Source organism: Penicilliopsis zonata (genome assembly GCF_001890105.1).
Source record: "Penicilliopsis zonata CBS 506.65 unplaced genomic scaffold ASPZOscaffold_1, whole genome shotgun sequence".
Taxonomy (NCBI): domain Eukaryota; kingdom Fungi; phylum Ascomycota; class Eurotiomycetes; order Eurotiales; family Aspergillaceae; genus Penicilliopsis; species Penicilliopsis zonata.
Genome location: NW_019208911.1, coordinates 244,346 through 263,187, shown reverse-complemented (window position 1 = coordinate 263,187; position 18,842 = coordinate 244,346). Strand labels below are relative to the sequence as shown.

Below are 18,842 nucleotides of genomic sequence, written 5' to 3'. Positions count from 1 at the left end.
CTATTACTATCACTTACTGTCAAAGAATACTGACTATCCAGCCAAATGATTTGAGGTCCGAGCCGATCCAACCATCCTCGAGGAGAATTGGTTGTCTTGGGTAAAGACGCGAAGCTCAGATGGCGGGAAACCGCGTGCCGATCGATTACACGGTGCCAGCGTTCCCTTCGTTGTATATCACCAATATCGAGGAAGCATCCTATCTCTACTACACAAAGGACATATGGCGGTTCACGCTGTACTGGACATTTATTTTCTATGGCGCAGCGCATGCCCTAGTGGCAGTGTGTGCGCTGGTGATGCAGGCTCGGAGCTGGCGGCTGGTCTGGGCTCTACCGCTCATATACCTGGCTATCGGAGCGCTGGAAGCACTGTTCGCTGGGAGTATTGTCGGTCTGCTGTGAGTTCACGGAAATTGCACTCTATCTATACACGCATCCAACTAATCGGCCTAGGCTCGGGTCGGTTTATGAAGCTGGCAACTTCCGCATGTCCACCTGGCTGCCCATGGTCTGGGCGGGTGTCAATGTCATGGTGCTGGTTGTGTCGACCTTTCCGATGCAAGGCGGGCTATGAAAATACACGAATCGAGTCTTCCATTCTCTTATAGAAAGCACTGCCTCGATAATACCAAAAATTTGACGAACCGGCTGAAGGTGGGAAGTTCTATCCGATATCTCACCATCGGTATCTCATTGTCATTTTTTTTTTAGATGGCCCGATCAAACCGCAAAACAGTCTATCAACACCGCATTATGATACACGCAAACATATGCCCTAAACACTTGATCATAGCCGTCAACATGGCCGTTACCTGATGATGAGCCTAACACTGTGATTATCTCCCATTACGCCAATTTCCCCTGCGCGGGTCTTCTCTTGCACTGTCATCTATTCTCCGATAGTCGGCTTCAACGCTGCCATTGCTAAAGGGAATGTTGCCTTGCAAACCAGGGATTCCACCCATCACGGGCTGTTGTTGCGGGACGCCTCCGTTGGGCGCGAAGTTCGGGGGAGGAAAATGTTGCGGTAGCGATATCCCCTGGGAAGCTAGGTGTTTCTGCAGTTCTGCCAGATCCAGGTTGAGCGGTGCGCCTCCTGTCATGCCAGGAAGGAGAGGGAACCCAGGCAGACTAGGTCCTGGGAAGCTGTTCGTCGACGAAGGCGGGAGTGGGGGAGGTGGACCTTGGCTAGACATGATCGCGGCCAGACGGCCAGGGTCCATATGTGGCGTAGATGCCGAGATCCCAGAGGGTGGAGGGGGTGGAGGGGGTTGCGCACCCCCGATTCCTGGCAGCAGCCCTGGGGCTCCCAGGCCGTCCGGCTGGAGGGCTCTGCCCGGAGGAGCGATCTGGATGCCTGGTAATGAAGAAATAGCGTCTGGGCGTCTTTGATCCACGAGGCCTTCTGCTTCGTCCTGTAATTCCTGTTCCTCCTCTTCCTTCATTTGACGTCTGCCAAAGCCGCGATTCCATGTCCCCTGCGCCTCTGCAGCCTCTTCTCCGATATGGAACCTGTCCTTCAAGTATGTAGACTCTCCGGGCCTCGCGCGGGACCAGAACCGGGTGAAATTGTCCTTGGAGCCCGAGGCAAGGATGTGGCCGAGCGGGTGCCAGTCCAGGGACCAAATGGTTGCGCCGTGGGCGTACTGGATGCGGTGGGCCGGATAGATCACCTGCGCGGGGGTATTGGCGGGATCTGGGCTGTCGTAGGGGGCGATGGTGGGATTCTGGCCGGCAGGTAGATTGGGCTCGTCCAGCAGATAGTGGTAGAGCGAGCCGTCCTCGCTCCCGGTTGAGATGAGAGACGAGTGGATGGGATGCCAGGTCAGAGAAGAGACGGGTTTCTCGTGGCCGCGCAGAATGCAGATATCGCGCATCATGCGAAGGTCAAAGACCCGCGCCGTCTGGTCGCGCGATGAGGTTGCCAGGAGATTGTTGTTCACTCGCGAAAACTTGGTCGTGGTCACAGTGTTCTTGTGACTGTGTAGCGTCGTTAAGCAACGGGATGTGCGGGGGTCCCAAAACTTGACCTGATGGTCTTTCGACCCGGAAACCAGAAGCCCCTTGGTCGGGTGCCAGTCGCAGGATTTGACGTCCCAGTTGTGGCCCGCCAAGGTAGTGTCGCAGGTTCGAGAGGTGAAATCGAAGATCTTTAGCGTCGTGTCGTCTGACGCAGAGAGAAACTTGGTGTCACTTGGTGACCAGGCGAGGTCTCGGACCGCATCATGGTGTGCATCATCGATCGTTTCGACGTTGTTGAAGTTCGGCCGCCAGTACTTGATGTCGCCCTTTTGTCCGCCCGAGATCAACCAGTCGTGGCTGTGAGACCATTCCAGCGACGTGACGCCCGCCTGCAATTGATCGTAGTGTGCCTAATCCAGGTGGAAACGTATCAGCTCCGGTTCTGCTTCACGGAGATTCTCTCTCCAAGGAACACCCACATCCATCACGGTTTCAAAATTGAACGCCGTTCCGTTCCACAGCATGAATTCACCCGTGTGCCCCCCCGTCAGGAGCCGTCTGCCTTCTGGCGTCCATCGCACCACCGTAATGGGCTTTTTGCTCTTTCCGATCGACTGGTGAAGATGGCGGACAGGAATCGTGTCTGCCGGCGAGTGCACCCTCGCCAGGGGAGGAACCATCTAACCAAGAAAACAGCGTCAGTTTTTCCCATATTGCTCACCCAAAGAAAAAAGAAAAAACACTCACATCAACCACATAGCTTGCACTCGGCCGCTCAGCCTCCATCCGATGTCCTCCCTGGTACCGCGGTCGACGGGTGCGCATCCACTGCACCAGCGACGAGCCATAATCAGTCACCAGCCCTACAACCTCGTAAGCCGTGTCCCATTACCGTCCATCTGCAAATAGAGTATACATACTAGCCCGTCGCGGTCCCGCCGTGCCTCCTCCCTCGTAGGACTTGTTCGCCCGTCCCAGGTACTGGGCGTCACCACCGGCCTCGTCGTAGAGCGCCATCGCGCGCCCGCTCTCTCGTTGCCAGCGAGCTTGCCAGGGGGAGCAGCTCCAGATCACGGAATCGTCCGAAGCTCAACAGCAGAACCTGGATTGCTATTATTCTGGCGTGTCAGGCACAGCGTCCTGGTCGTGGGCCCTGCCTGGCTCTCTCTCTCTCTCTGTGGCCGCGGTCGGGGCCCGTGACGGCCCGGCGGTCATTGGCCCGTGGGCAGCTCCAGCCAAAACTTTCAGGTTTGTCCTTGCAATCTGCCAGGGCTGCCAAAACACTAGGAATGGGAGGACCCAAGGGCGATTGTCTGACCCCCGCCATGCCTGCGCTTCTCTCCTCCCCTGGCCGGCTTATCTCGAGAAGCTACTGCTGCCATGCTGGCGTGGAATGGCGAGTCAACCCCGTCTGAGCCGATGATAATTGTCTGGTCCTGCTCGCCGTGAAGAAGCTGAGGTGACGTTTTCGTCACATGCCACACTAACACGTTGTGATATCCCTCCCTATATACCCAAAGTACCTAGGCTCCTGGAATTTACTGCTAGATCACACAAAACACGGTTGTTTTTCTCGTGAACGAGGCTCAGAATAATGGCGTCTACCTGCCAATCGGCAGTGAGTACAGGCGAGGAGATTCCCCCGCTACCCTCGAGGCGTCCAAATGGAACAGCTCGGACAGCGTCACGGCCGATGCGCAGGAGCAAGTATCGGCATGTTGCTGCGTACCACGCCCAAGTGCGTCATTCGAGTCTGAGTAGGGATTCGGAGGCCACACCGAGCTTCCTGGGGTTCCGCAACCTCATGGTGATAGTCCTGGGTGGGTAGGAATCGCCACCGGGGGGGTATACTGACTGTAGAAGTACCTACTAACAGAGATGACAGTGGTGATGAACCTTCGGTTGATAATTGAAAACTTCATGAAGGTAAGGGGGGGAGGTTCAAAGATCCGAACGGTTGTGTTGTATTACTGCAGTGCTGACCGATGGTTCAAACAGTACGGCGTGCTCATCTGCATCAAATGCCACGACTACCGGAAGCAGGATATCATCCGCAGCCTGATCTTATTTGCCCTCGTGCCCTGCCACCTGTTTGTCGCCTTCCTGATCGAGGTAGCAGCTGCGGAGAGTGCGAAACGAGTGGTGGGGTGGGAGAAGAAGAAAAAGACCGAGGAGGAGCACAACGAACGCAAGCACCGTGTGTACGAGTCCACCTGGCGGTACACGGCCATTTCGCATACGATCAACGTGACGCTGTGTCTAGCAGTCACCAGTTTTGTCGTGTACTTTTACATCCACCATCCGGGCATCGGGACGGTCTGCGAGCTGCATGCGATCATCGTCTGGCTCAAGAACTGCTCGTACGCATTCACGAACCGCGACCTGCGCCATGCGATGCTCAACCCGTCCGAAGATTCGGCGCTGCCGGAGATCTACTCATCCTGTCCGTATCCCCGAAACATCACCCTGGATAACCTGATCTACTTTTGGTTCGCGCCCACGCTGGTCTACCAGCCGGTCTATCCGCGCAGCAATCGCATCCGCTGGTCCTTTGTGGCGAAACGGGTGGCAGAAGTGGTCGGCATCTCGGTCTTCATCTGGCTGCTCTCGGCACAGTATGCTGCACCCGTGCTCAAAAACTCCATCGAGAAGATCGCCATCATGGACGTCCCCTCCATTCTGGAGCGTGTGATGAAGTTGTCGACCATCTCCCTTGTCATCTGGCTCGCGGGCTTCTTCGCTCTGTTCCAGTCCTTCCTCAACGCCCTCGCCGAGATCATGCGTTTCGGCGATCGGGAATTTTACACGGATTGGTGGAACAGCTCCAGCGTCGGCGTATACTGGCGCACTTGGAACAAACCAGTATACACCTTTATGAAGCGACATGTCTTCTCGCCGCTGGTAGGCCGGGGGTGGAGTCCCTTTGCTGCGAGCACGATGGTCTTTCTCCTCTCTGCCATCCTGCACGAAATGCTCGTGGGGATTCCGACTCACAATCTCATCGGTATCTCTCTCTCTCTCCACCATTCATTGCTGTCACAATCTAACTTTTGTTAGGCGTCGCATTTGCCGGAATGTTGCTTCAACTTCCCTTGATTATGGTGACCGCACCGTTGGAGAAGATGAACGACCCGCTGGGCAAGGTCCTGGGAAACTCCATCTTCTGGGTGAGCTTCTGCCTTGTCGGCCAGCCTCTCGGGGCATTGCTGTACTTTTTCGCATGGCAAGCCAAGTACGGCAGCGTTAGCAAGGCTGGCGTCTAATCCCGAACCTCTTCTATACCTACACCTCATCTCCGTTTAGATCTCTAGACATCTGGCATATACGGTGTTTAACCTCTATATTCGCATCTCTTGCTAATACAAATAACTTGTATCCACCACTCCCTTACCGTAGACATTATTAAATATCTCAATTTATTCCGGATCGGCATACCCTTGCTCCCTGATGAGCAATCGCTCCTCGGAATGAAAGTATTCCGTATTCCCTCCGTTTCTGTCTTTCTTCGGAATCGGCTTCTAATCACGCCGTCATTCTCGCTAAACCCCTTTTGGCCAGCATTTGACGTGGAATTGTTCCCCTATACGTTGCCTAAACCACTGCTATCAGTACAAAAGGCTCCAAAGCTCGCCATCCCATCCCTCTAAACACGCAATAGCAGACCATTTGGATAGGCTAGTTCAGTTATCAAAATGATTGGCAACGTCGTCTTCCCGGAAAACTACGGGTAATGAATGCTCTTACACCTTCAGGCACACTTCTCCGTTTCCCCCCAACAACAAGCTAATGAACTGCATGAAGATCCGTCATTGCAGTTGCTCTAGGAGCGATTCCTGTCCTTGGATTCATCCACGGCAGCATCACTGGAAGCCTGCGCAAACCCGCCAAGGTCCCGTACCCGCACTCGTATGCGACCGTGGAGCAATGCAACAGCAATGTGAGATATTCGCTTGAGTATTTAAAACAGGATGTTATATTGTCTCGGTCTAACCAATCCCCCAGGCTAAAGCAGAGCAATTTAACTGCGCCCAGCGCGCCCACGCCAACTTCCTCGAGAACGCACCCCAGACGATGCTCTTCACCCTCGTCGCGGGCCTCAAGTACCCCAATCTGGCGGCTGGACTGGGTTTTGCCTGGCTCGTCTTGAGATCGCTCTTCCTGTACGGATACGTGTACTCGGGCAAGCCGCAGGGCAGGGGGAGATACCTTGGTGGCTTCTTCTGGTTCGCACAAGCTGGACTCTGGGGGTTGACTCTCTTTGGCGTTGCGAAGCCCATGATTTCTTGGCTGTGATAGGTGCCAAGTACTGACTACCTAATGTATTTGTATTATTCCACGATTAACCAGTCCAATCCACTGCATAACTACGAGTCAGATATAGATAGCTATTAGGGAGCTTCCTATTAAGATAAACCATAAGCTCGCGCCACTGTGGTGGGGGGTGTGGCGGTGTCCGAGGCTGATGGTGTCCCGCAAAATGTCTCGACCGTCAACAGTTGAGCTTTTGCAGTGAGATTGGGTTCGCAATTGTATTCTATCGAGAGATCATCTAGAGCTCTCTTTCATTTCCATCAGGATTTGATTTTTGAATTGTTAGAGGGAGTCAATCCAGTCAGACTTCCTATTGTCACAGATTCTCAGGGTGCCCCTCGCCCCTCCATTTACCCCTCCATAAAAAAAAATGTCTTCCAAATCGCACCTCACATACGGCGCCCGTGCCAGCAACCACCCCAATGCTCTAGCCAGAAAGCTGTTCCAGGTGGCAGAGGCAAAGAAAAGCAATGTGACTATCTCGGCCGACGTGACCACCACACAGGAGCTGCTGGACTTGTGTGACCGTAAGTAAGTCCCTGGTACGGATAGAGAGGGTAGACGTAGTAGTGAGGCTAATTGATCAAGAACTCGGTCCTCACGTTGCTGTGGTCAAGACACACATTGATATCCTGTCGGACTTTAGCGAAAAGACCATCGCCGGCCTGCAAGCGCTGGCGGTGAAGCACAACTTCCTCATCTTCGAGGACCGCAAGTTCATCGACATCGGCAACACGGTGCAGAAGCAGTACCACGGGGGTGCGCTGCGGATTTCCGAATGGGCACACATCATCAACTGCAGCGTGCTCCCCGGCGAAGGGATCGTCGAGGCGCTGGCCCAGACGGCTGCCGCCCGCGACTTCACCTACGGGCCTGACCGTGGCCTCTTGATCCTCGCCGAGATGACCTCCAAGGGCTCGCTCGCCACGGGACCCTACACGGTCTCCTCGGTCGACTACGCGCGCAAATACAAGGAGTTCGTGGTGGGGTTTGTCTCGACGCGCGCCTTATCCGAGATCGACTCCAGCGCCTCCTCCCCGTCTCCCGAAGAGGACTTTGTCGTCTTCACCACGGGCGTCAATCTCTCCTCCAAGGGCGACAAGCTGGGCCAGCAGTACCAGACCCCGCAGTCTGCCATTGCACGCGGTGCAGACTTCATCATCGCCGGTCGCGGTATCTACACCGCCCCGGACCCTCTGGACGCCGTCCAGCGCTACCAGCGTGAAGGGTGGGAGGCGTACCTTGCTCGTGTCCAGTGATTCCCTCAAAACAATGAATTATGATTATGATTGTCTATCGAGTATCCACCTAGTACCTATACCTAGTACTTAGTATCTAGTATCTAGTAAGTATCTAGTACCGTCCTATCTGATAAAAGTACTCCACCTCTACCCCTCATTGTCTCATAGAATCCCTGTCATTGTATCACCCAAACCAGCAGCCAAGAACATAGATAGAGTAACTATCCATGTATACATCACCCCAGATAGATACCAGAACTTATCATTTTTAGCAGGGCTAGTGATCGGCTAACTTGTGAAGATAGGTATCAATCTTCCCCTGCTTTCTTCAAGTACCTAAAGCCTCCAAGATACAAGATAGACATACAATGTTATCATTAAACTATCTAGTCAGATTGTATAAATACTATAGATACTATTTTATCTAGGTACTCCAATATACATAGTATGGTATGCATTTTATATGGGTGGGCTGGTTGATATCACAACCTCCCTAGTAACCACTTCTCCGCTTTAGAGCAAGGATATAGAATAATGAGTAGATAATAGAATACCAAGTTGTATGATAAGATAATTAGAAGTTATCTATAAACCGGCTCTCCAGGGATTAAATAATCCCCCCCCCCCTTCTTCTCTTCCTCTCTTCCCCTCCTACCTCCTCATCCCTTGAATTGATAACTCAGTGACAGAAAGATGGCAGATGAAAAGAACAATAACCTGTCTAGCGCTGAAGCGCCCCCCAGCAAGCATGTCGATCCTATACTTGAACAGCATGCCCACGATGCCGATGAGGCCCTCAACGCACTGCAGGGGGAATTCATCGAGATCGACGAGGAGACTAACAAGCGCTTGCTGCGTATCATCGATAGACATATGATGCCCATTATGTGTTTTGTATATGGCATGAACTTTTTGGATAGTAGGCACTTCATTATTTATAGCGATGGACATCTAGCTGATATGTACATACTACAGAGACAACCTTGTCCTATGCAAGTATAATGGGCTTGGAAACCGATCTCAAGCTCAAAGGTAGCGAGTACCAGTGGCTAAGCAGTTTGTTCTACTTCGGTAAGATACCTCAAAGAGAGAGAGAGAGAGAAAGAGAGAGAGAAATTGACGAGCAAGGTTATCTGGCGTGGGAGTATCCCACGAGTCGCCTGCTGCAACGACTTCCCTTGGGGAAATATTCCGGGGCATGCATTATCATCTGGGGGACCATTCTCAGCTGCTTCGCGGCAGTGCACAACTTCTCCGGCGCGGTTGCCATCCGATTCATGCTGGGAGTATTTGAAGCGGCGGTGACGCCGGGGTTTGCCCTTTTGACTTCTCAGGTACGCTTGAAAAAAGAAGAAAAGAAAAATAGAAAATAGAAAATAGAACATCGCTGACTCTGTTAATGATTAAGTGGTACACGAAGAAAGAACAAGGCAGCCGCGTCGGCATCTGGTTCAGCTTCAACGGATGGGGCCAGATACTAGGCGGCCTTGTCGCGTACGGGATCGCGGTCGGGACACAGAAGCACGGCTCCCTGGTCGAGCCGTGGAAGATTATCTTCCTGTTCACGGGCCTGTTGACGGTCTGCCTCGGGGTGATCTTCTTGTGGATCGTGCCGGACAACCAGCTGAACGCGCGCTGGCTGAAGAAGGAGGACCGCCTGTTGGCCATTGCCCGCGTGCAGGTCAACCAGCAGGGGATCGGCAACAAGCACTTCAAGCTGTACCAGGTGCGCGAGGCGCTGACGGACCCGATGACCTGGGCGTTTTTCCTGTTCGCGTTGATCGGCGACATCCCCAACGGCGGGATCACCAATTTCTTCAGCCAGCTCGTCGTCAGCTTCGGCTACACCTCCGAGCAGAGCCTGCTCTACGCAGCCCCCGGCGGTGCTGTCGAGGTCATCTCCCTCGTGGCCAGCGGCTACCTGGGCGACCGCTTCGGGAACCGTATCCTCTTCGCCTCCTTCGGCCTGGTCTGCGCCATGCTCGGCATGATCCTCATCGTTGCCCTGCCGCTGTCCAACAACATCGGCAGACTCTTCGGATACTATCTTACCCAGGCAGCAGCAACCGCCTTTGTCGCCCTCCTGTCGCTGATCTCATCCAATGTCGCCGGGTACACCAAGAAAACGACCTTTGCCGCGCTTTATCTGATCGGATATTGTATTGGGAACATCATCGGTATTTCTTTTCTCTTCTTTTCTTTTCCTTTCTCTTCTCATGACTTCTTCTTCTGACGAGCAGGTCCGCAAACCTTCCGACCAAAGGATGCCCCGCGGTACGTCCCGGCCGAAATCACCATCATCGTCTGCCAGGGCTTATGCTTGATGATACTGGTTTTCGTCTTTTGGTGGTACAGACGCGAGAACGCCAGAAAGGCTCTCATTAGAGCAGGACCAGAATACGTCAAGCTGGAGAACCAAGAGTAAGTGCTTTAACCGAGTCTAAACAAACACGGCTGACCATTCAGATGGTTGGATCTGACGGACCGGGAGAACCACGAGTTCGTGTATACTTTGTGATGTATTGAAGTTGAAGTTGAACCATAGTGGCATAGTGAAGTATAAGGATAGCATTCGAATGATTACATAATTGTAACTTTCACGTGACGCGGTGACTATCTGCCGGCAGAACACACCGCCACATTCCTTAAATTTTATATCAACGGCGTTTGTCCAAGACAATCAATATATATCACATTTGCCAAAATGGTCCGTCAACTGAAGCATCACGAGAAGAAGTAAGTACAGTATCCTATAAAAGATATATATATATATGTATGTATATACTCATTTCCAGACTTCTCCGCAAAGTAGACTTCTACTCGTACAAATCCGACAGCTCGCACCGCGAACACACCATCCGACAACGGTACCACCTACAAAACGACGTCGACTACAAGAAATACAATGCTTTGGCGGGATCGCTCCGCCAGCTAGCTCACAAGCTGTCCGCTCTCGATCCGGACTCGGACCCGCTCCGCAAGAAAGTCGAGGCCGAGGTGCTTGAGAAACTATGGCGGATGGGGATCCTGAAACAGAACCGCGAGCAGGGGGCTGGTCTGAGTCGTGTCGAGCGGGAAGTCACCGTCTCGGCGTTTTGTAGACGGAGACTTGCCGTGTTGATGGTTCGAAGTGGGATGGTGGAAACCATCAAAGCGGTACTACTCTCTTTCTTTCCTTAGTACTATGGTTTTAGCCTTTTTGTGTGTGTGTGTGTGTGTCTTTTTTTTGCTAATTTATAGGCCGTCACGTTCATCGAGCAAGGACACGTCCGCGTCGGGACAGAGGTGGTTACCGACCCTGCGTTCTTGGTGACGCGCAACATGGAGGACTTTGTGACCTGGGTGGATTCCAGCAAGATCAAGCGCACGATCATGCGGTACCGGGATAAGATGGACGATTTCGATTTGATGTAGATACCCTTTGTTTTATGCTACGGCGTTGGAGTTTAAAATAGAACAATGGTTCAATGGTTCAATGTTTTTTAATGATATTCGTTTGATATTAGGAATCTAACTCAAGGGTATCTGAGCTGTCGAAGAATAGACACAGGAAAGTAGGAATAAACGGTGGTGGTATCGTTATATGCAGCAATGCGCCAGTTGTGCTGAGTGTCCTTCCATACAAGGATGTATTGAGTCGAAGTCGTGACGTCGTGACAAAACTTTTTAGTAGATAATGATGAGTCGATAGTTAGTAGTCGACACAGCTAGGAAGAAATTATAAGCAGAACCACCGTCGTTTTCTGCGGTCGTCTGTTCGATCTGCTGAACGTGGTGTGGCGGCAACCTTGACTTCCAGCTTGACGGGAGACTTTTCTGTCTCCGGTTCGTCGGGGATATCCATGCGGAAGCGTCGCACGCTGCCCTCGTGATTGCCCCTGCCGTCCTTGTCTTGCTCGAAGAAGGGGGTTCGGGCATCTTGGGTCTGGCACCAGTTGGGAGCGACACGGCGCCAGAACCCTCGCACGCCGCGGCTGGCACGGTCGATCTTCTCATACTCTCTCTTGCGGGTGGATGGGGAAGTCCAGTCGATCACGGTGGCTGTTGGTTGTTGTTTGGAGGGGATCTGGGTCTCCCCCACGGACTGTTGGCGGGGATCGGGCCGTCTGCGAATGGAATCCAAGTCCGAATCATTCTGGTGGAGGAAGGCATGGTCATACTCGAGGGCGGGCGACTGTTCAGTTATAGACGGGGGCGGCGGGAGCCGCTGAGCACGCAGCAGAGGAGACGACGACGGAGACCCCAGTTCGGACGGAGTGCGGCTGCCCTCGTCGTGGGTGATAGTACTTGGAGCACGGGGGAATTTGGCACCCGTAGGCGAGCTCATCGTAGTAGGTGTGATCTTATGAGAATCTTCTTGAAACAGACGGCAAGATTCCCGATGAAGGGCAAGCAAATCCTCCCGCCGCTGCTTCTGCGATACAGCTCCCTCGCTTCGACGATGGGAGTGTGCATGTGCGGGCGAAACAATCGACGAGGCAGTCGCCACGCGGCGGTGGTGGTGCGTCTGCTGAGGGGTCTGGCGGCTTCGGGTGGTCGAGCTGGACGACTCGCGAGACGGGACATGTTTGCGTCTGGACGCCGGCCGACTGCGTAGCTGCCTCGGCGAGCCATCACTAGGAATCGAAGGGGAGGGGGGAGTCATGATAGCGGACGACGGTTTGGCTGTGGGATCGGTAGTGCTGCGCAGCGCAAGCTCAGTCACGGTGAGGGTGTTGTAGATGGTCTTTGTATTCGACAAGCTGTCCAACATTCCAGTCTCCACGACCACAACGTCATGACCTGGCGAGGGAGGACAACAAAGTGAGAAAGGAGAAGAAGGCGAGGAAGGCTGTGGTGGTGATGCAAGGGTGGTGATCACTGGGCCCATGTGAAGTGATCGTCTGGGGGGGGGCATGTGAAGGGCGCCAGGGCGCCATAAACGAAGGAGTCTTTTTTCTAGTGCCTCTTATTCATTTCTCCAGGTTATTCCTGGCTAACAGTAGTATCAAGGATTGCCACGATCAACTAGGTGACGAGTACACTGCACAGCAGATGCTCGTTCTATTGGCACGATGGAAAAGCAGAGAATGACAGGGCGATCAACGCCTGGTTTGGGCAGCAGAATGGAGGGGGGGAGCCATGGGAGGAGTCTGGTGACAACAACTTGACAGTATACATTCCAAGTTGTCTAGGAAGTACTCCGTAGATAAGTACTCTCTCTGTACTCCCTCACCGACTGAGGAAAATTTGGTGTGGACCCTGCTTGTCTTGCGCATTGTTTGAGACTAAGTTCGACTTGTTGTGATAGCGCCATGCCCCGCAGTCTAGACTATAGTAACAACTACCTATACAATAGATTCTCTACTACACTACTACATACATATTATAGTATATTCTCTTAATATAGACACCAACCATAGACGGTATTTACGACTCTAGAATCAGATGAAACATCTGCCGGCGTGACGCTGTCCAACCCACGGCGGTTAATTCCACATGTCGGCTTGACTTGCCAATGATGTGCCGTAGTACTGGTAGTAAGTACTCTGTATGACTATTAGTATGTACTCTGTATCTATTAGTCCATACAGAGTACTTAGTAGGTACCTACTAACTATTGGAAGTATATAATTCCTCCAGTGGCATCCACCCATTCCCACCCGTGTCGCAGCCACTGCCAAGACAGCCTCACCGCTACGGAGTATAGTAGAAGAAGTACTTCGTAGTATATAACTTTTTCAACATTTACTCTGGAGTAATATTCTACTAACCAAATGATGAGTACCTATTGATCACTCTATTCTAACTGCACTTAAAACTAAGTAGTACGGAGTATTTTGTTGTAACTATATACTGTTATTCTTATCCCCGAGCTGTCGGGTCAGTCGGCCCGAACCGTGCCTAGTACCATACAGATACGTACAGATACTTACCAAATAGTACTAAATAGTACTAGATGGTACTAAATCCGTACGTCCTACTCCGTAAATACCTCCACAATACAGACGGCTTCCTCGGTCGAATCGTCTGGTTCAAATTAGCCTACATTATATACTATGTACCTCCATACTTAATTACTTCGTAACTAATACTACAACGTAGGTCGAGTAATAGTACCATGTATGGGAATGGATAAGAATCCGGACTGCATATGCATACTACAGGTACATGAGTCAATAGACCAGTTACTGCAGGGACAGGGTCCAGCTGACTCAGTACTCTAGTTAAAATAGGTAAATAATGATGAACTAAGTAATAGAGAAGAGCTGTAGGGCTGTTAAATAAGAGTAATTATTATATCAACTGAATAGTTACTTGTAATGAGGTATCTGTATACTCTGTAGAAACTATAATATATGAAGACGTGTGAGCTCTCAGAGATCGTCATTCTGGATAGGCCTTTTCAGTATTGATTGGCAGTACAGTTGATCAACATACACTACTGTATTAATAGAGTACAGAGTAGGTACTCTGTACGGAGTGACTACAGAATACCATCTTGTACAGCATAAGTATACTCTATCACATCTGGTGTACAATCATAACTCATCCTTCCCTGACAAGGGAGGAGGCATAGGTCGGCCAGAGTCCTGGCCCAGATCGACGCCGTTCTGCTTGCGCCATTTCTCCCACAGCGCCCAAAAGTCCTTCTCCATCCCGCTCTCCATCTGGTCCGGCAGGATGACGGTATACTCGACATAGAGATTGCCAGCCTCTACATCATCTTCGTCGTCGTCATTGTTGCTGTTATGTAGATGGTCTTCCGTGTAGATGGGCATGCCCTCGCCGCGGACGGTCTCGACGGAGAGCGGCTGGACGACATGTCCGCGCGGGCGACCCAGACGGACGACATGGCCGTCGAGATGGGTGAGGTTGCGCGACCAGCCGCCCATCCAGGCCTCACGCAGGGAGAGGGCTTCCTTCCAGAAGAGATCGCGGCCCTTGCGGCGGAAGAAGGTGCCGTCGGTGCGCTCCTCGACGCTGGCACCCAGCTCCGCGGGCTGCTCATCCAGAATCAACACCAAGTCGCCCGCGACCCAGTCCGGGCTCTCGTCCGCCTCGTTCTCAAAGACAAGCCGCGTGCCCTTGTCCATACCCGGTTCGATGGTTGCAGAGATCTCCACCTCATTCCGCACCACCCGATGCCCATGACACACCGCACACGGCTTCTTGATGGTTTTTCCCCGTCCCCCGCACTGGTCACATTGCATCTGAACCTGCTGGTACATCCCCGGGGCAAGCATGTGTTTCTGAATCACCATCCCGTGGCCCTTGCACCGGTCGCACGTCACCACCTCCCGGTCCGCAGACCCTGTCCCCTCGCACGCCTCGCAGATCTGCTGCTTCTCAATCACAAACCGGATCTCCCGCCCCGTATAGAAGTTCGCCAGCGGTAACGCAACCCGCATCTCCATGTCCGGCCCGCGACGGTGGCCTGGCGCATGGCCGAAATGGCCCCCGCCCCCGAAGAACCGCGAGAACAGATCAAACGGATCGTGTGCGGCCCGCCCGGCCTGACCCCCTTGTCGATGCTGCTCGAGCCCTTCTCGTCCGTACTGGTCGTAGATCTTGCGTGTGCTCGCTACCGAGAGAACCTCGTACGCTTCCGCTATCTCGCCGAATTTCTCACGTGCTGTTTCATCGCCCCTACTCGCAGTAAGCAAACAAAAGTAAACAAAAAAAAATAGATGCAGAGTAATGTCTACATACGGGTTCTTGTCAGGATGGTACTTCTTGCTTAACGTCCGGTACGCCCGCTTGATATCCTTCTCCGAAGCAGCCTTGTCCAACCCCAGAATCTTGTAGTAGTCCTCCGCTGCAAACGCCACGGATAACAGGCAGAACAGGGCGAGCACGCCGAGCAAGCAGCAGCGAAGGAGACGCATCTCCGCTGAGCCAACAGATCCAGTCAGAAATAAAAGAAAGATTCGACTGCGTAAGAAAGAAAAGAAATGGAATGCCGACAAGATATCTAGCGCATGGCACCGGTAAATCCCACTGCCACCGAGGAAGAGCTGAAGTGGTTCTGTCGGTGCAGGAAGATCGACTTGAGATAACATTTAGGTGGCTGGTTGGTCACGTGAGCGTGACAGATGGGTGACTGTGGTGAGTAGCGACTATTATACGGAGTCCTACAGTCTATAGAATCCATACTATTGAACTCAATCGTGTTGATTACTCTCACTGGCAATATACTGGGAAGTTGGTAGTCATCTGGCTACATCAAAAACGTCATTGCGCCATGTCCGCCGCAGCCCACCGTCGTGATCCCCCTCGTCGATGGCGTCCTGGGCAAGCTCCGCCTCGTCGTGCCACATCTTGACGAGGCTGCCAGGGGCGTAGACGCCGTGAAAGACCCCCTCGCGGGGCGGGTACAGGCCGACGCGCGCGGAGATGTCCGGGTTAGGACGGGGTTTGAGGCGAGCGAGGACGGCGCGGATGAAGGAGGCGAGGTCGTGCGGGTTGGCGATGCGGGCGGCACGGATGCGCTCGCGGGCAAAGACCAGTTCGCGGTTGAGAGCGGTGGCGGCGGCGACGATCTGCTCGGCGATCTGCTTCTCGAGCACGCGCCGGATCAGCTGTTTGAGGAACGGTTTGGCCAGCCAGAGGAGGATGCTCCACCGGCTGCGGTGCAGGGTGTAGTCGAGCTTGTGGATGCGGACGCGGACCCCGCGCAGGGAAAAGATCTCGCCCAGCCGGTCGCGCCCGATCTGCACGTCGAGCGAGATGTCGATCCCGCGCCTGTCGAGGTGGAAGCTTGCGATGCCCTCGTCCTTGACGTGCAGGAGGAGTCCCGCGTGGGCGCGCAGCCAGTACCCAAACTCCTCTGCGCTGACGTTCAGCCCGCACACCGTGACGGTGAAGGTCGTCTGGGTGTCCGTCACGACGCGCTTCGAGTGCTTCTTGGTCACATCGATGTCGTTCCGGGTCGTCATGTGGACGCGGTACGGCAGGAAGGACGAGAAGTTGATCGAGTGGCCCGGCTCGAGGATCAGGTTTTCCACCAGCAGGTCCAGCTCGGGCGAGGAAATCTCCAGGCGCGGGATGGGGATGAACTGGACGGATCGGATGAGTAAAGGTAGAAAGATGTCGCTCAGGTCGGAAAGCAGGCTGGTTTTTTGATCCTGCGTTGCAGCATACAGATCCGTGCCCATCTTGCGGGCCACGTCCACTAGCTTGGACACCGATGGATCGTCGGGAACGGTACGCAGGGTGCGCTTGGTCTGCTCCAAAAAGGCATCCATGTCCTGGCGGAGGGTGGATTCAGACCCGAGCTGTTTGGTCTTCCCCCTGAGCTCATCAACCTTGTCGGATGCCTCCTCCGAGTCCAAAAAGTCCGGGTCGGTCATCACCCTCTGCAAGGCGGTGCCCATCTCCGACATCAGGGCCTCGAACTCGGGGTCCCGGTTTGCATGTTCGATCACGGTATGAAACTGTTTCTCCAGAGCTGACCATTCTTCTGCATCGCCAAACTGACGCAAGACGGCCCAGAAGCCCCGGACCGCCTCCCTGAGATCTGCATTGACATCGACATCTTCGTGCACAGCACTGATCGTGTCTTCGGCCACGGTGGAGTAGATCTGAGCGTATCGCTGTACGAGCCGCGCAAGCGTGGCTACCGAATCCGAATACTCTGTACGTTCTCGAAGGTTCAAGACAGTCTGCTTCAGCCGGTAAAACAGCGCATCCTTGTTCCCGCCAGTCAGATTGTCTCGAGCACTTTGAACCGCGTCGTGTCCTGTGCGAGCCAGACCATCACCGGCCAGCTTGGCGATCTCCTCCCCGCCCTGACGGATGGCTTCGTCCGAGGGAATCGCCTTGTCGCTGTCGGCTCCTGCCCCGCTGATTGCTTCCAGATCCTGCTCGGACGGTTTGATCTCACGGCTGACCTGCTTCGAGGCCTGGGAGAGCGAGAGAGCTGTATCGGAGAAGATCTGACGGCCGATCGTGGTCAGGTCGTCGACGAAGAGGCGAAAGTCAGCATTGGTGAGGAGTAGATTGCCCACAATCCGGAAGCTATCGTAAGCTAATCGATTAACAAAAATAATTTAAAAAGAGAAAAGAATTTGAGTGAATCCCATTGAGTTTTATTTTGAAGTAGCTATACCTGCTTTTGTATCTCTCTTGGCTGAAGCCTGAGATGCCCGTGCCGATACGCTCTCTGCATCCAACGACGCACGCGACCTGGCGAGATGCCAGAGAAACTCCTGGATCTGGTCCTGCCCGTTTTTCTCTCTAAGCAGCTCGATCAGCAACTGGATCGACAGGCGGCAGTCCCGGACCAGCTGGCGACCAGCGGCAGAGAGGTCCTCGTTGCGAGGGCTCAGAATGTCCAGCGCGAGGAGGGTTCGCAGATTGGCGATGGCCTGTTCCGTAGACGGCATGTACCCTTCAGACAGGGCACGGAACATCTGGTAGGTGTGTAATTTCGGATGCAGCTGGCGTCTGCGACTTGTCTCATCCTCGTAGCGAGGCAGGAGGGGTTCCGTATCCCCTCGCGGCATACTGACGGGGTGTTCTGAAGTCAAGGGATGAATGCAGCAGACGGGAAGACGGGTTGAAAAGGGATAAATTGCCTCAGAGAGTGTCTGGAGAGGCAATGAGGATCATCGGGGATACAGGGAGACAGTGCCTACCAACGTAGGCCAGGGAAGCTGGATATCCAAGCTGCATACTTTATTCAGGGAACCTGTTTTGAGTGGTATGATAATGACGCGTAGCCAATCAGTGCCATTGCGTCATGCACGGGGGAGGGATTTAGCAGGCCACAAGCGGATTCTCGATGAAAGAGAGAATATAGATGATATTGAAGGTAATCAGGCAGTATCAAATGAGTAGAATATAGAATATAGAATACTGATTGAATGTGCTGGTGGAGTTAAAACTGGGTAGGAGGTACCTCTTATCAGGAGCTATTTTGCTAGTCATGGAAGTACCCCAAATTCCCCTCAGCTATTCCAGACTAGGTAAAGCGTGTAGTATTGGAGAACAAGTCAACACCTACTGAAGTATTTCAATACTCGAGTATCTACACATAATCAAGGTATCTAGGTGGTACTTGGCCAAGGTATTAAGTACCTAGATAGAATGCTAATAGACTGCGTTGGTGAGATTGTGCTATAGACTGAATTGACCGAGTAAAGAATGAGTTGTGACGAAGTAATATATAGAGCTAGTGTGGAGTGAAATAATGAGTATAATCCTATAGAACCCTCATGTATTATTCAGATATCGATAACCAGTGGTAAGAGTATCAAGTTTTTACTGGTGAGCTGGCCTAATAGCTGACTATTGCTCAGTCGAGCCCAGATGTACGACAGAACAAGCCGAGGAACTTCTATCT

The 18,842-nt window shown here is 53.0% G+C and overlaps 9 protein-coding genes across 9 annotated transcripts; 5 read left to right on the top strand and 4 right to left on the bottom strand.

The window, feature by feature from the left end:
- Positions 1-332: 332 nt before the first annotated feature.
- ASPZODRAFT_155656 (hypothetical protein) lies at positions 333-3,078 on the bottom strand (the record flags this gene model as incomplete). The annotated part of the gene is made up of 5 exons (XM_022726236.1): positions 2,885-3,078; positions 2,712-2,827; positions 2,444-2,644; positions 917-2,290; positions 333-347 (listed from the first exon to the last, which is right to left on the bottom strand). Exons 1-5 carry the CDS (start codon positions 2,979-2,981, stop codon positions 333-335), a joined length of 1,803 nt encoding a protein of 600 aa, XP_022585026.1. The 5' UTR covers positions 2,982-3,078.
- A 480-nt stretch (positions 3,079-3,558) lies between these two features.
- ASPZODRAFT_11380 (hypothetical protein) lies at positions 3,559-5,227 on the top strand (the record flags this gene model as incomplete). The annotated part of the gene is made up of 4 exons (XM_022721069.1): positions 3,559-3,784; positions 3,850-3,890; positions 3,963-4,968; positions 5,022-5,227. 4 exons carry the CDS (start codon positions 3,559-3,561, stop codon positions 5,225-5,227), a joined length of 1,479 nt encoding a protein of 492 aa, XP_022585025.1.
- A 429-nt stretch (positions 5,228-5,656) lies between these two features.
- On the top strand, positions 5,657-6,257 carry ASPZODRAFT_11379 (hypothetical protein; the record flags this gene model as incomplete). Its single annotated transcript, XM_022721067.1, has 3 exons — positions 5,657-5,691; positions 5,766-5,901; positions 5,967-6,257. The coding sequence occupies 3 exons, from the start codon at positions 5,657-5,659 to the stop codon at positions 6,255-6,257; spliced, it is 462 nt and encodes a 153-aa protein (XP_022585024.1).
- A 306-nt stretch (positions 6,258-6,563) lies between these two features.
- On the top strand, positions 6,564-7,918 carry ASPZODRAFT_126401 (hypothetical protein). Its single transcript, XM_022721487.1, has 2 exons — positions 6,564-6,802; positions 6,864-7,918. The coding sequence occupies exons 1-2, from the start codon at positions 6,646-6,648 to the stop codon at positions 7,532-7,534; spliced, it is 828 nt and encodes a 275-aa protein (XP_022585023.1). The 5' UTR covers positions 6,564-6,645; the 3' UTR covers positions 7,535-7,918.
- A 306-nt stretch (positions 7,919-8,224) lies between these two features.
- On the top strand, positions 8,225-10,057 carry ASPZODRAFT_106152 (hypothetical protein). Its single transcript, XM_022720928.1, has 6 exons — positions 8,225-8,435; positions 8,492-8,587; positions 8,645-8,850; positions 8,925-9,693; positions 9,754-9,937; positions 9,983-10,057. Exons 1-6 carry the CDS (start codon positions 8,390-8,392, stop codon positions 10,032-10,034), a joined length of 1,353 nt encoding a protein of 450 aa, XP_022585022.1. The 5' UTR covers positions 8,225-8,389; the 3' UTR covers positions 10,035-10,057.
- A 163-nt stretch (positions 10,058-10,220) lies between these two features.
- ASPZODRAFT_11376 (hypothetical protein) lies at positions 10,221-10,930 on the top strand (the record flags this gene model as incomplete). The annotated part of the gene is made up of 3 exons (XM_022721065.1): positions 10,221-10,252; positions 10,312-10,672; positions 10,757-10,930. 3 exons carry the CDS (start codon positions 10,221-10,223, stop codon positions 10,928-10,930), a joined length of 567 nt encoding a protein of 188 aa, XP_022585021.1.
- Positions 10,931-11,098: 168 nt separating this feature from the next.
- ASPZODRAFT_126397 (hypothetical protein) lies at positions 11,099-12,678 on the bottom strand. The gene has a single exon (XM_022721486.1). It carries the CDS (start codon positions 12,267-12,269, stop codon positions 11,235-11,237), a length of 1,035 nt encoding a protein of 344 aa, XP_022585020.1. The 5' UTR covers positions 12,270-12,678; the 3' UTR covers positions 11,099-11,234.
- A 1,147-nt stretch (positions 12,679-13,825) lies between these two features.
- ASPZODRAFT_106148 (hypothetical protein) lies at positions 13,826-15,520 on the bottom strand. Its single transcript, XM_022720927.1, has 2 exons — positions 15,209-15,520; positions 13,826-15,145 (listed from the first exon to the last, which is right to left on the bottom strand). The coding sequence occupies exons 1-2, from the start codon at positions 15,382-15,384 to the stop codon at positions 14,038-14,040; spliced, it is 1,284 nt and encodes a 427-aa protein (XP_022585019.1). The 5' UTR covers positions 15,385-15,520; the 3' UTR covers positions 13,826-14,037.
- Positions 15,521-15,707: 187 nt separating this feature from the next.
- Positions 15,708-18,221, bottom strand: ASPZODRAFT_126394 (hypothetical protein; the record flags this gene model as incomplete). The annotated part of the gene is made up of 2 exons (XM_022721485.1): positions 17,607-18,221; positions 15,708-17,525 (listed from the first exon to the last, which is right to left on the bottom strand). Exons 1-2 carry the CDS (start codon positions 18,001-18,003, stop codon positions 15,709-15,711), a joined length of 2,214 nt encoding a protein of 737 aa, XP_022585018.1. The 5' UTR covers positions 18,004-18,221.
- Positions 18,222-18,842: the final 621 nt, after the last annotated feature.